The sequence below is a fragment of the Callospermophilus lateralis genome, chromosome 1 (genome assembly GCF_048772815.1).
Source record: "Callospermophilus lateralis isolate mCalLat2 chromosome 1, mCalLat2.hap1, whole genome shotgun sequence".
NCBI classification, from domain to species: Eukaryota; Metazoa; Chordata; class Mammalia; order Rodentia; family Sciuridae; genus Callospermophilus; species Callospermophilus lateralis.
Window position 1 is genome coordinate 185,423,529 of NC_135305.1, and position 12,092 is coordinate 185,435,620.

General features: G+C 37.3%; 1 protein-coding gene across 5 annotated transcripts in view; it reads left to right on the top strand.

Moving 5' to 3' along the window:
• The window catches only part of Kat2b (lysine acetyltransferase 2B), a 105,838-nt gene that overhangs the window by 87,125 nt on the left and 6,621 nt on the right, over positions 1-12,092 (top strand). For 4 of the 5 annotated variants that reach the window (XM_076842814.1, XM_076842819.1, XM_076842825.1 and 1 more), the window contains 4 exons: positions 4,214-4,324; positions 5,882-6,025; positions 10,375-10,489; positions 11,964-12,000. In XM_076842814.1, coding sequence (XP_076698929.1) covers positions 4,214-4,324; positions 5,882-6,025; positions 10,375-10,489; positions 11,964-12,000 — 407 coding nt within the window. The remainder of the gene's footprint in view (positions 1-4,213; positions 4,325-5,881; positions 6,026-10,374; positions 10,490-11,963; positions 12,001-12,092) is intronic. The other variant, XM_076842839.1, reaches the window with a different exon arrangement.

The following is a 12,092-nucleotide window of genomic DNA, read 5'->3' on the forward strand; positions in this document are numbered from 1 at the left end:
TGATGCCAGTTGACACTGGAAGCTGAGGCAGGAGGATTGCAAGTTCGAGACCAGCTTACCAACTTAGCAAGACCCTTAGGAACTTAGTGAAACCCTGTCTCAAAATAAAAATGAAAGGACGAGGGATGTTCTCAGTGGGTAAAGCACTGAAAAAAATATGATGATAATTTTTGTTACATAAGTCATGCAAAAATCTATCTTCATATAAAGCAAAAGCCCTACCCCCAACTCACTATTGTGAACTTTTTATTTGTCCTTCCAGGTACTTCTCTTTTGATTTACATACATTGGAATGTCCCTGGTGTGTTTTGTTGTTTACATAAAAGAATCTATACTGCATAGATTCTTTTTTAAAAAAAAATTTATTTTTTTTTAGTTTAGGTGGGCACATTATTATTATTTTTAAATGTGGTGCTGAGGATTGAACCCAATGCCTCATGCCTGCTAGGCGAGCACTCTACCACTGAGCCACAATCCCAGCCCTGCATAGATTCTTGTGCTTATAAAATAATCTTAACATTATGTTGTAGAGATCTTTCAACTTCATTGTATACGTTTGGTTATATAAATTTATACTTAGATTAATTAAGTTAATTTTATAATTTCGTTCGTCAGTTACTCAAGTACACAGTAACCACCTGTGCTACCATATTGGATAGCATAAACAACATTTCCTGGAAAAAAAATATATATATATATTTTGCCATACTGGGAATTGAACTCAGGACATCACACATGTTAGGCAAGCACTTTATCACTGAGCCACATACCTAGCTCATAAAGAACATTTCCATCATTGCAGAAATTTCTTTTCTTTTTTCTATATATTTTTTTCATTGCAGAAATTTCTACTAGTGATGATATAGAGCTGTTTTATTCTTTCTATAATATTTTATAAGGCAGATGCATCATAATTTAAGTAATAGAAGTTGAATTGCTGTATGAATAATATGTCCAATCTAATTTCTAGATTGCTCTTTTAATGGGCCTCTGAATTTACATTTTTACCAGTGTTGTTGTAGAATATCATTTCTCCTTATCCTTACTGACAATTATTGTTGAAATATTTCATCTTATGGTGGAGTGTTCTGATTTCTATGCTGTTGGACATATTTGTTTCTTTATTGGTAATATTTGTTATTTGTGCCTATCCTTTGACAATGTTTCATTTAGACTGCCCCCCCTTGGTATTGATCCTATAGAAGATAATAATATATTCTTGTTAAGACTTAGTAACATTTATATGTCATTTATGGTATCTTAAATTGCTTATGGTATCTTAACGAAGTTTAAAGATTCGAAGTAGTAGTCTACTTAATATCAGTCTTTATACTTTTGCATTTTATATTTTCTTGAAGAAGCCTTTTTATACCTTTATGTAATATTATTTCTTTTTATATACACACACACACATTTTTCTTGCAGTAACAAGGGATTGATCCCAGGGCTGTGGTAGACAAATGGCCTGCCACTGAGCTACACGTTCCCCCCACAGCATGTTTTTTTTTGTGTGTTTGTTTTTGTGTGCTGGGAATTGAACCCAGGATCTTGCTTGTGCTCTACCATCCAGACCTTTTTATTTTATTTTGAGATAAGATCTCACTATATGGTCCAGCTGCCCTTGATCTCTTGAAACTAATAGCCTCAGTCTCCTAAGTAGCTAGGATTATAAATCATGTGCCACAATGCCCCACCTTATGTCCTTTTGTAATACTTTTGTAAAGGTCTTTTTTATCTTACATTTAGATTTCAAATCCATCTCCTTCCCATGTCTTTCATTTGACAACCACTTTTAAGGCCTAGCTTAAACTTCTTATTTCCTTCCATCCCTTTTCATTCCCTTAATTATTATGTGGTCTTTCTTTCTTCCTTCCTTCCTTCCTTCCTTCCTTCCTTCCTTCCTTCCTTCCTTCCTTCCTTCCTTCCTTTCATTCTCTTTCTCTTTCTTTCTTTCTTTCTTTTACTGTTATAGGTACAAATACATCACTTTTTCAGAGCTGCATAATAGTTATATAATGTGAGACTCAAACCAGTCACATACATAATTTTAAAATTTCTAGAGGCCATATTACAAAGAGTAAAAATAAACAGATGAAATTATTTTTGTACTATTTTATGGGGTGTGGGGGATGTGGGTTCCAGGGATTGAACTCAGGGGCACTTGACCACTGAGTCACATCCCCAGCCCTGTTTTGTATTTTATTTAGAGATAGGGTTTCACTCAGTTGCTTAGCACCTCGCTAAGTTGCTGAGCCTGGCTTTGATTTGTGATCTTCCTGTCTCGGCCTCCTGAGACATGCACCACCATGCTGTACTACTTATTTAACCTACTGTGTCCAAAATATTGCCATGTCAGCATGTAACAAGTAAAAAGTTTAATAATGAAAATTTTCTTTCTGTGTAGTTTATACTTCTAGCACATCTCAATTTGGATTAGTCACATTTAAATCACTCCATGGGGCTAGTTGCTCCCACATGGAACACTGCAACTATCTATTTTAATCGTGTATTTATAAATTTATCTTTCTCATTTTACTGTCTTCTCCTTAAACAGAAGAATATTGTATTCATGTTTTTATTCAAAACTTACAGTGTTTCAGTACTGTGATATGTTCGTGAAAAGCTAAAATGTATTTGAATAACATCAGTGACAGAACAATTTCCAGAAGAGGGAGATGATACTGCTCTCCTGTTTGTAGGACAGAGAATTACCTGATCATCATTATGTCCAAGGATCCATGCTTTAGGGAAGGCATTGCTATATTGGAGAAAGTCCTGGAAAAAGTGTTTAGGTTGATGAGGGGTCCTCAAGTCATCCCATATAAAGAATGATGACTGTAGCTTTGATGATGCTTTGCTTGGGACTCGGGAGATGGAGATGGGCAAGAATAGGACAGTATACACTTCAAGGGCTTGAAGAGCTAGCTGTTAAAAGCAGAAATGAGGGGGCCAGGGGCTGGGATTGTGGCTCAGTGGCAGAGCGCTTGCCTCACACAGATGAGGCATTGGGTTCAATCCTGAGCACCACATAAAAACAAATAAATGTTTTGTGTCCATCTACAACTAAAAAAAAGAAAAAAAGAAAAAACGAGGGGCCAGACAGATCTCTGGTGAATGGTAGGAAGGTCTTCATGCCTAAAAATAAGTTGGTCCATCTCAGAACCAAAACATATCCTGCATTGAATGTATTGCAGCAGATTACCTACCTTCTTATGATAAATGACAAAAGACTTGTAGTTTCACATGGGAAGTGGAATTAGACTCCATGATTTCCAAAGACCCTTCTGCCCTTGCAGTGCTATGGTTCTGTGAGATCATACCTGTGAGCACATTTGGGTCTTTTTGTGTGAAGGTATTTGTCTGTGGATGCTTGGATTTACATTCATCTTTCTTTTCTTTTTTAAAGGAGGTTTTCCCAATAAATTTAACTAGTACTTGCTTACATTTTTCATATTTAAACCACTTATTTATTCAACGTTGTTCACTGTTTTTAGTTACTTCCTAATGTACTTTGGCTGTCTTAGAGAGTCTGGGCTTCTTAGAACTTGTTTGGAAAGGTCTGATAAGATCAAGTTGAAAATCCTGTGCATTTGTTGATACAGTTTTTTTAGATGAGTTGCTGATACATGGTATACCACAGACACTTGGATTAATAAATATTCTAGTGAAGATCAGCACATTTCACTCACAAACCTCTTTTCATCTGAGGTTTTCAGGTACTTTAGAGAGTAGGCAGAAATTCATAACATTTACTCCAAAAACTTTCATATTAATATTCAAGTAAGTTTTAGAAATAAACTAGCAACTTGCAGCCTATGTTATTTTCTACTCCCTCCCTCCCTCCTTTCCTTCTTTCACCTTTCCTTCTCCATTCACACTGGGGATTGAACCCAGGGCCTCACACATTATGCTAAGGCACATGTTCTGCTACTGAGCTATACCCACAGCCTTTGGTTGTTAATTTCAAAGAAGCAAAAAGTTGTATTTTCAAATGCTGATATTTATCTCAAATAAGAGTTTTGAACTAAGTTTTATAGCTCCAAGTTCAGGAATGCAAGAAAGGGTCAATATTATATTTCTTTAAGGAAAGGCCCTATTTGGTAAAATATATCAAAACTCGAACTCCAAAATTTGCAACATTTCCTGATAACCTTGTAGGAATTTCTTTTCTCCAGAACCTAACATATTTGTCTGTATACTAACTTCCACACAGGGCTATGGAACACATCTGATGAATCATTTGAAAGAATATCATATAAAACATGACATCCTGAACTTCCTCACATATGCAGATGAATATGCAATCGGATACTTCAAGAAACAGGTGTGTTTTTCACTGCGCAACATTGTTCTGCCATTCATTTTCTTAAAATGATTCAGGTAGCTCTCATCCAAATAAGTTTTTTTTTTCCCCTTTCAGTGTTTCTATTTATAAGAAGTATTTTTATTTTGTAAGCCATATGCTAGGAGTAAACTACATACTGGACTAGAGGTTATAACAGACAAAGTACTACACAACTGCTTGTTGAGTGAATGAACAAATGTCATCTGTAAATGAAGCATCGTATCGTATCCTGACATTCTAAAGTATGGTCTCCCTAGACTAAGAGACACTCTCAGTCCTAAGTGTGTAGAGTTGTCCAGCCTCAGGAACTTGGTGAGGCCCTAGGCAACTTAGCAAAACGGTGTCTCAAAACATAAAATAAAATGGGCTGGGGATATGGTGGCTCAACAGTAAAGTGTCCCTGGGTTCAATCCCCAGTACCAAAAAAAAAAAAAATGACTCTTCTGTGGTCCTCTTTGAGGATGATGGCAATAGTTACTGGGAATGTAAGTCTGAGCTGAGAGATGAGACAGAATATCACAGGTAATAGTTATGAAGTCCAATTTATTTTATGCAAATAGTCACTTTGAGGAAAATTAGGTTTACATTATGTGGTATTACTTATAATATTTAATATATACCCTCAGTACTGTTGTTATTATAGCCTAAAGCATGTAGATGAATATATTGCAAACTATGAATATCACTGAATCAGCTATATATTATGGTGGTCTAGAAGTTTTTCACCTGAAAAACTTCTAGTTAAAAACTTCTAGTTAAAGTTTTATTTCTTTAATATCAAGGTTCTTTTTAATTGAATTTTTTTTTTTTAATAGTTCTGGGGATTGAACCCAGGACCTCTCTCAAGCTAAACACATGCTCTACCATTGAGCTACATTCCCAGTTGTAATTGCTATCTTTGTTTGTTTGTTTGTTTGTTTGTTTTGGTACTGGAGATTAAACCTAGGGGTAGTTCTCTACTGAGACACAACCCCAGCCCTCTATTATTTAAAATAGGATTTAACTAAATTTCTTAGAGCCTCCCTAAGTTGCTGAGGCTGGCCTTGAACTTGTGATCCTCCTGCCTCAGTCCCCTGAGCTGCCAGGGTTAAGCTGCACTAAGTCTAGCTAATTGCTGTAGTTTTTATCAAGTTTTTCTTTTCAAATTTATATTAATATTAGTTACTGATATTTTTAAGAATCCTAGGCACCCCCCTCACTACTTTGAGGGGGGTTCTTTATAATAATCATATTTATATTGTAATTCAATGCAAAATTAAACCTAATTTTTAGTTAATTCCATTTCCATTTCACACTTTTAAATTTGATTTATTAGGGTCATAGCTTTTATGTTGTCTAGCTTCCTGTTTGCACTGTTTGGTTTCTGATGTTTTTTGAACTTCATGGGTGGTTTTTAAGCTAAGCCTCTTCACAGTAGGGCAGTGGGACCTTGAAGAGAGCGCATCCTGGTTCCTCGCACAGGGCCTGGCACATAGTAAGCACTCAATAGATAGTTACTGTACAATGTCTCTATGAATGAATTTATTTGCTTTGTAGGGTTTTTCCAAAGAAATTAAAATACCTAAAACCAAATACGTGGGCTACATCAAGGATTATGAAGGCGCCACTTTGATGGGATGTGAGCTAAATCCCCGAATTCCATACACAGAATTTTCTGTCATTATTAAAAAGCAGAAGGAGGTAAGTAGGTTGACCTGTATTCCTTCCAGCCAGCTAGCCTTCTTTGGGGTGGGTTCCTTTCGTTGGGTTCTGTGTGTACAGGTGTACTGTATGCTGTACTCTCAACCTGCCATGGGTCATTTGTCTCCTTTTTAGGCCACACTCCTAAGAGAATCAGTGCTAGTTCAATTGGTATAAAATACGATGGCATACTTTAATTTTGTCTTGCAAAGCCTTGTACTCTCTGCCCTCAGCCATCCTTTTTTTTTTTTTTTTAATTTTTGTAGTTGTAGATGGACACAAAGCCTTTATTTTTTTTATGTGCTGCTGAGGATCGAACCCCATGCCCTCTGTATGCGAGGCAAGCACTTTAACACTGAGCTACAACCCCAGCTCCCCCGTCAGCCATCCTTTTTAATCTTAACTCTTTGGTTTCATCTCAAATGAATTCTCTCAAGACCATTACTGATACTTTCACCTTCTTGCTGGGTGTCTTCCTTCATTACCCACGCCCTTCATCCACACACAACAAGCCATTTCCACTTCTGTTCCAGTTTATCCTTTGAACCTATCCAGCACTGGTTTGCTCCACCTGTTCGGATTTTAATTATTCATCTTACATAGGCATTTACCGAAGCCTGCATTAAAAGCTCCTTTTCATTGCATGTTCCAAAGGAGTATCCTGCTAAGTATTAAGTGATTTATTATATGATGTTGGAATCACATCTTTTATGAATTAAATGGAGCCATCAGGGGAAGGGCTGATAGGTTTGAGCACATAATAATTTTCAGTTTCTCTAAGGCAGAATAAGAAAAACAACATGAAAGGAGTGTAATTGGGAAGTACAGAAAGGCCATTTATTAAATGAATGAACTTTGTGTGTTAAGCCCAGAACCATGTCCTTTTCTTTTTAAATTGATTTGCTTGTTCTAATTTGGTATATACATGACAGCAGAATGCATTTTGTTTCATGGTACACAAAGGAGCACAATTTTTCATTTCTCTGGTTGTACACAAAGTCGAGTCACACCATTTGTGTCTTCATACATGTACCTAGGGTCATGATGTCCATCTCATTCCACCACCTTTTCTACCCCCATGCTCCCTCCCTTCCTCCAGAATCATGTCCTTGCTCCCCTCAGTTTGTTGGAGTTCAGACAGTGGAGTTTGTGGCTGTGTCATCCCACATCCATTCCACTCAGTACTTCTGTTATCCATTCTGGTGCACTCTAACAAATCACCAAAGAAAGACATCTGTCTTACACTTCATCTTCGTTTTCTGGTTGCTACTAACATCCTTACTCCCAGTTCTTACTTATCTGTCAAGTGTTACCCGTGTTAGTAGAGCTCCTTACTCTGGTGCATGGTAGCTACTCATTAATGTCTTCATTTTATTTAAGATGGATCAAACTTATTTTTAAGTGATTTTTTTTTTAAATTAGAAAATAAAAATGACTCTTTGGCTTCTTGGTCCAAGATGTCAGTCTGATAGAGGCTTCTAGAAAGGGCACTTGGAGGAGTTAATGAGGTGGCTGCAGGTTCCTCTTCCCCCTGCCTCTGAGGAGCTGGCTTTCCTCATTGTTCTCTTGGGGCCTAATGAGCAGGTTTGGATTCTGCAGCAGTGTGTTCGCTTCAGAGGCTGCTGGCCAACTCCAGCCCTCACTGCACGGTGGGCTGCGCTTTCCTCAGTCCTCTTCCCCGTGGTACCAGTTCACCCCCCAGTGTCAGCTGAGAGCAGGATTCCCTTGGCAGAGTCTGCACATTCATGCTGTACTCTGTTGGCCCTTCCCACCTCCAGGGACAGCCAGCTGCACAGAGCTATTTTAGATGGCCAACAAAGCACTCAAGCTTTTAGAAGGCAAGGCTGCCTCCCCCTTCTTTTTCTTCTGTGTTCTTGGCTCCCTTCTCCTCCCTCTTTGCCTCCTTTTCTCACACATACCATTGAAGTCCATGTTGGAGGTTGGGAGCTGTTAACCTAGTTCTTTTTTAAAAAAAAAAAAATCTGAATTCATTATAATAAAATAATTTATTTGGATGCACATACAGATTGAGTATCCCTTATCTAAAATTCTTGTGACTAGAAAGTGCATCAGATTTCGGATTCTTTCAGATGTTGGAATATGTACACTGACTCTACCCATGGAGCATTCCTAATCTGAAAATCTCCAAATCAGAAATGATCTAAAATCCAAAACTTTTTACAATGAAAAGTAAAAGTTGCTTGGTGGTCGCAATCAAACTGTATATGCTGAGGACTTTGCTGCTTCTAAGAGAGTACAAGGGCAGAGTAAGTTGAAGTCATTAGTGGAGGCGGAGAGAAAAACCTCGCAGAGTTGACAGGCAGACCAGAGTGGGGAGTTAAGTACTATTTCATGAGAGCTGACTCCACGGGCAAGATGGGATCCATTGGAGCCTCCCATCACATGAATTGGCCTTGTGGGTGATCGTTTTGAACTAGAAATCCTGGTAATTGAGTCAGTATGAGCAAAGACTCAGGGTGCCCCATAAGTAGATTGATAGCTACATGACTAGGGAGGATCATTAGGTATATGGATGAAAAAAAGACACTATTTGACAAATAGTCTATAAATGGGCAGAATGGGGTGAGCACATGCCTGTGCCTGTATGTGCAGGCAGATGAAATCTAAATCCACACGTGAGACTACAAGAGACTGGGTTTGGAGGAACGAAAGTAAGGATGGGGCAAATTAATGATATATATATATATAATACATTTTTTTTTTAAGTAGGAAGGCATATTAGGACTTGGTGACATTAGAAATGGGGAATCCTCTCCCCAGTTTTGTTTGGGTGTGGCTGTGAAACTGATAGCAGTAGGATATAGGACTGAGATAGGATTTGAGAGAGGATAGGATTCATTTCACTGGAACACATGTGAAATGCCTCTTGTCTCCTAAGTGATGCTTGGAGGCATAGAGATGTTAAGAAGCCCCCGTTCCCACAAAGTTACTTTTGTTCAAAAGTTTACCATCTTCCAAGTGCCACGTGAGGTGTATGGAAACCACTTGGTGAACACTTACTTTTGAGAATTTCTTTTCTTTCTTTTTTTTTTTTTAAATGACCTTCTGAGGTCAGCTTTTTTTTAATATTTATTTTTTATTTGTAGTTGGACCCAATACCTTTATTTTACTTATTTACTTTTATGTGGTGCTGAGGATCGAACTCAGGGACTCACACATGCCAGGCAAGCGCTCTACCACTGAGCCCCAGCCCCAGCCCCTTGAGAATTTCTTTAAGATAAAGAAAAAATTTTAAGTTGAACCATAGTCCTCCAGGTATCTCTGAAGGCATCCATTTAAGAGAGTGCCCTTGGGATTCTTCAACTTGTTTCTTTTTGCCTTTTTAAAAATGGCTGTCCAGAAGATTTTAAATTACAGGAGTGGACACATTGTGTTTCTTATTGGACAGCGCTGATCTTGATTTACCAGGAATATATTTTTACTAGCCTCCTTCATTTTATGAAGTTGATTGTTTAACTGTTAGGATTACATATTCATGCTTCAGTCATTACCAGCCATATGTTTGAAATAAAGCACTTAGGAACTAGAATTTTTTTGTTTTCCTTTGCGAATTCAGTTAGTGACTTTTAATGTGTTTTGTTTTGCTTTCTTTTCCAACATACAATTGTGATATGTTCAGGGTTAGGGTTTTTGAGGTTTTTGTTTTTTAAAAGAAAATGGCAATGCCTTGGAATTAGGTACCTGAGGATATTAAGAATTATTTTTACAGAATAAAACATCTTTCAGACTTCTGGAATCAGCCCTGGTGGCTCATGTCATGGTTGTGTTGAATAACAGACAATATTTTAGAGCAGCTTTTTGGGAAGCAAACAGTATAGGTTGGGGTTCAACCTTGAGAAGTTTAAATAATAGTGGGGCTATAACTGTTCCAGGCTTTTGGGACTTTCTGAGGCCTGTTCATCTCCTCCAGTCTCAAAAGAGCAGTTCTTTGCTGATGGATGTGAAGAGACCCTGCCACTTGACTGGGTAGTGAATGCCCAGGGCTGCTTTCCTGTAACTCTGACAGAGCTCCTCAAAGAAGCCAAGCAAAATAATTGGCTCTTATGCTAAAGATGACAAGTAGACCTTAGGGGCAGTGTGTTCTCTCAATATTGGCTTTTCTTGATGGCAGGGACAAGTCATTGGAAGATGGTTGTGTAAATGTCACTAAAGGACCATGATATAAAACAATGTTTTCATTTCTTACCTGATAATAGCATTCATCCTTTTCTCCCATTTTGTTTCATAAAAAATACTTTGTTAGGAAAATGTTTCGTTAGGCCTGTTGACTTGAACTGTATCATCGCAGACTTTTTTCACTAACCACGTGTTCTTCCTGTGCTTTACAGATAATTAAAAAGCTGATAGAACGAAAACAGGCCCAGATTCGTAAAGTCTACCCTGGACTTTCCTGTTTTAAAGATGGAGTTCGACAGATTCCTATAGAAAGCATTCCTGGAATTAGTATGTATAGACCTTTTTTTAAAAACATCATCTTTTGGTAACACCATGAATTGTTTAAAACAATTTCAGAGTGCAGTAATTTGAAAAGCCTTTTGTTGCCCTTCTGTCTCCATGAAGACAGCAAAAGCTTTCCTGTGAATGTCTTTTCTCCTCTCCCAATTCATAGAAACCAGAGTGCCCTCTTGCTAGAGCTGTCTATATCCACCATTTGTTGAGAGCCTGCCATTTGTAGCACAATGCTTGGCACTACCCGTATGCACCACTGAAAGAAGGGAATTCTACTCTTAACACTTGAGGAAATAGACTCCCAGAATGGTTATTTCATTTAACATTAAATGGCACATAGTCAGATGGTTAGAATTAGATATAAGACAATTCTGATCTCCTTCAAACATCTTGCTGTTTGCACCAAGTCTTATTGGAATGACAATTGAAACTGCAGAGATATGTGCTTGAATATATTAGTTTCCTCAAAGTTTAAGATTATTTTCCATGTGTCATGGAAATCATATAATTGATTACAAGTCCCTTATTTTACATTAGTTTTCCTAAGGGTTCTTTTCTGTAGGTTAGAGATGAGTTGTATTGGGTTTTTTGTAGATTAAAAGCCATTGACTATCATTGACTATCATTTGATATTCTTATTTAGTTCAAATCCATGTTCATGTAATATATTGAAGATGGAAAAAATAAAACAAAATAGAGTTCTCCAGGAAAATTAAGAATGTATTTGGGTGAGATTACTTCATTATATCTATTCTATAGAAAAAATCGTACTGTTAAACCCAGAAATTCTACTTCCCTATATGGTCCCTGTTAATGGCATAATAGCTGCTTATATCACAAATGCTTATTTGTTTCAAGCATTCATCTGTTTCCTTTTTTAAATCAGCTAATCTCAAAAGGGATAATCTCCTGATTTTTAGAGTTCTGATTTGATTTATGTTTTGATAAACTCACGAGGCAAGATGTTAAGCAACATATTTAGGGTAAGTGAGTGTTTAGGAGAGAGCAGGAAATCAAATCCAGATCTATGGGTCCCCAGGATGTCTACAGTAAACCATCTCACATTACAAGCAGGGTCCTGGCCAAATACAATAGAAACCAGAGCAGGGTTTGTTCTGATTTAAAATAACAGCTTTCCCCTTTGACGTGGTGATTAGCAAATCATTTGATTTCCAATCCAAAAAAATACAGTACTAGGTCATTATTTTTTTTCTGCTTTTCCATAAGAGGTTGGAGTTCCTGCTTTCAAAAACACAAATGTGCAGGATAATGTTGTTGGATTGGGAATCGTTTGGTGTTGTGAGCTATATAAGAAAGCAAATAAGTTCTGTTAATTTCTGTCTATTCCCCAAAATAGACTTTTGTTGAGGCATGGCTATCACTTAGTGTGCTTTTGATAAGTAGGAAGTATGTTATTCTTTTGACCAAAAGCAGTTCTCATTTAGTGTTTGATTTTGTTGACATTTAGGAGAGACAGGCTGGAAACCAAGTGGAAAAGAGAAAAGGTAAGTAAGACGGGTGGATGATGTTAATAGAAGTGATCTTTTTCACCTCCCAGCAATTTAGGAAAAAAAGGGAAAACTGATGATAATCAGTT